The following is a 3,022-nucleotide window of genomic DNA, read 5'->3' as shown; positions in this document are numbered from 1 at the left end:
CAGTTGGGAATCGCTTGTTTTTGCAGCGATTATAACCGGTACAAATAACCAGATTTGTGCCAGTTTAAACCGCTGCAAAGTCGTCCAATCTAAACGTGTTTTAATAATTGTGGCGGTTTTAACCGGTACAAATCTGGAACTTCGTACAAGTTAAAACTGCCACAATAGGACAATTTTTTTTTTTAATTTTGAAACCCAATTGTCTACAATGCAGCACAAATCTGGAATTGTTTCAAGATTAACTCATTGATTTTTTCGAGAGTCTTCACCAGTTTCTTTGAAATAATTGATCAATCTATGGCCATCTTATGACTACCAAAACAATTAACAAAATTTCTACAATCACATGTAAATGTCCAGAATCAAAACTTTTGAAACAATTGATCTTGAAATCTTTAAATGAATTGGTAAGAAATATGGGATAATGAGCGTCAAGATTGGAGGAAGAAGAGCCAATAATTGGTGTGTAAGAATAATCATAAAGGAATTATCTACAGTTACTTCCAATTTAGGACCAAATGATGGAATCTGCCAAGAGCAAGAGAAGCGCCCTAAAACTTATGAAAATAAAATATAATGTTTCTTCATTTATTGTACATTACCAAGAAAAAAATTAGTTAATGATCTCCCACTTGTTAAATTCAAATTTTAAGAAAGTCCACAAATTAATGACAGTTACCGAAACACTCATATTTCTTTGAAATCTATAATAATAAAATCATAGAATAACAAGCAAAATTACTTTTAACTAAACCATATTAACAAAAATTTTCCCAAATGTAGTCCATAGTATCATAGAAATAGAGGCAAGTTCATGCAAAAATAGCTGCAAAAGAGAACAGTTTTTTTTTCAGGGATGCTAATTGGTATACCACCCAAAAGTGGAAACATTTTATAGCAACCAAACAGCCCCTAAGAGCAAACAGAATTCAATAAAAGCAAAAATCACCAGAAGTAAGCAAGGGTAAAACATTCATCATTCATATATGGTAAAACTTGATAATCTCAAAAAGAGTAGAACATTCATCATTCATATATGGTAATATACAATATCATATTTTTAAGCAACATTCCAAAATATTAGACTTCCATACCAAGATGCATTTAAAAATAATTTGCACAAACATGGGTTATCTTCAAAACGACATTCTCTTTCTTCTATAACATCATCTTTCGAAACAAGTTTCATTGCCACCCTATAAATTATAAGAAGATTGTAAAATATTAGTATTCAAGTAACCAACATTAAAATTAGAATGTGAAAATTTACATACCATTTGTTAGCTTCTATGAGGTGGATGCTGCATTCAAATTTCTTGTATGAATTGCCTCATTTCAGTAGGTAATGAGTTCACATCCTCTTTGAGATTTACTATTTGACTTAAATTGCTTCTACAGCTGCTCGTGCCATTATTTATGCTATGAGGGAAATATCGTGTAGGTGTGACACCAAAACCTTGGGTTCTAACTCTGCCTGGGTGTTCAGGTCCCATTACCATACTGAACACCCTTTCATTAGCCTCCACATTCCCATCCTCTGGTGTAAGTCCATCTTTAGCCAAAAGCTCGCAAGCTTGTATCTATGTTATAATAAATTTAGTTAATTTTATTTTAAATAAACAAAATATAATAAAGAATTACATATAAAATTATTATAGCTAGACTGAAATTACCCATCTCTGATTAGCATCTTCAGATGACCAGGTGCCATCTTTATGCAATATGTTAACTCTACATAATAATAATCTATCCTTGATAGCCTATATCAACAAATTTCATCATTAGGAAATTAATTAATAAATGTGAACATAAAATTTATATAAATTGTAATATATACCATCACTTGTTGCCTTCGAACAGAACTCACACGCTCCATAGTGTGAGGACAAGTCTGTTTCTTTGCATTTGCAGCATTTATGGCAACCCACTCCTGTTACATATGAATCTAACTCTAAGTTGATTTGTTATAAAAGTTTTAATTAAATATAATGATGGTACTAACCTTATCTTTTGGTTGTGACCACTGGGTTTCTAGATGACACCACTGTGTTGCATCAACACTAGCTGGAATAGACTCCATAATTTCCTCAATAGGATGGCTGTCCCAATGCTCAGCTTTTAAATTAGTCTTATGGTTACACCACTTAACTCCAAGGGATTGAAGAATCCAATGACGTATATGTCCAGGAAATGCAAACTTTGACTGCAATATAAACAAATATTTTCTTAATCATAACATAAACCTTAATATTGAAACTTTATTTAATATTTTACTTACCCTCCACTTCGGCTAACATTTTTTCTTAAAGGGCTCCAGACCCTTATTTCTCCAATCTGGAAAGGATAAGGGTGCCAGTACAGGATCTCTTGCAATGACACCTATATATGATCCTAATAGGATAGACTCTGAAATATTGCTTGGCATATTATTCTCATTCACCTCTATATGAACACGTGTACCTGGCGGCATATTTTGTATGTCAATGCATGTGGTGCACCCCCTACGACATACAAGTACACCTTGCTCATCTGTGCATAACATATTTCATAAGAATAATTACACAGTTACTTGTACTTATTCAAAGAAAAGATTAAAATCAAACCTATGAGCAATATCCCATCATTTGGAGTCTGAATCTGCTCACAAGTAGAATGACGTGGTGATTGTTGAGTGCTGCTGCACTCATTCTCCTCTTGACTTTTGTCACAAGTAGAACCTGGGTGAATTGGAGTAGGAGTTTCAAATCCTCTACTAGACCCACCTCTTGATACAACCTTCTTAGCTCGCCTGTATGTATTTCTTCTTGTCATTTCCTGAAAATGTAGTATAATATCAAAACTCACAAAAGAGCCAAAGCATTCGATTTGAACTATAAAACAAATATAGAAATAGTGTTTAATTAGAACATACTCATTAACGAGACAAAAATATAGAAAACATTTTCTTGTTAGAGACAAAAAATTTTCACTTCATTTGGTTCGAAATGCATCAAACTAAAGATCTAACTCCAATATGCAATCT

General features: G+C 32.8%; 1 protein-coding gene across 1 annotated transcript; it reads right to left on the bottom strand.

Moving 5' to 3' along the window:
• Positions 1–1,307: 1,307 nt before the first annotated feature.
• LOC114579570 lies at positions 1,308–2,470 on the bottom strand. Its single transcript, XM_028694615.1, has 5 exons — positions 2,360–2,470; positions 2,003–2,203; positions 1,838–1,930; positions 1,674–1,760; positions 1,308–1,580 (listed from the first exon to the last, which is right to left on the bottom strand). Exons 1-5 carry the CDS (start codon positions 2,468–2,470, stop codon positions 1,308–1,310), a joined length of 765 nt encoding a protein of 254 aa, XP_028550448.1.
• Between the last annotated feature and the right edge of the window lie 552 nt (positions 2,471–3,022).

The sequence above is a fragment of the Dendrobium catenatum genome, unplaced genomic scaffold (genome assembly GCF_001605985.2).
Source record: "Dendrobium catenatum unplaced genomic scaffold, ASM160598v2 fragScaff_scaffold_510, whole genome shotgun sequence".
In the NCBI taxonomy this organism is placed as follows: Eukaryota; Viridiplantae; Streptophyta; class Magnoliopsida; order Asparagales; family Orchidaceae; genus Dendrobium; species Dendrobium catenatum.
The sequence above is the reverse complement of the archived record's forward strand: the minus strand, read 5'-3'. Positions and strand labels throughout refer to the sequence as shown.

Excerpts from the sequence above, each read along its gene's own strand:
- LOC114579570 (XM_028694615.1), bottom strand. The coding sequence starts at position 2,470 with ATGCCGCCAGGTACACGTGTTCATATAGAGGTGAATGAGAATAATATG. Across the intron at positions 2,204-2,359 it reads GTGTCATTGCAAGAGATCCT|TCAAAGTTTGCATTTCCTGG; the intron begins GTACTGGCACCC and ends TTTATATTGCAG. Across the intron at positions 1,581-1,673 it reads AAGATGCTAATCAGAGATGG|ATACAAGCTTGCGAGCTTTT; the intron begins GTAATTTCAGTC and ends ATTATAACATAG.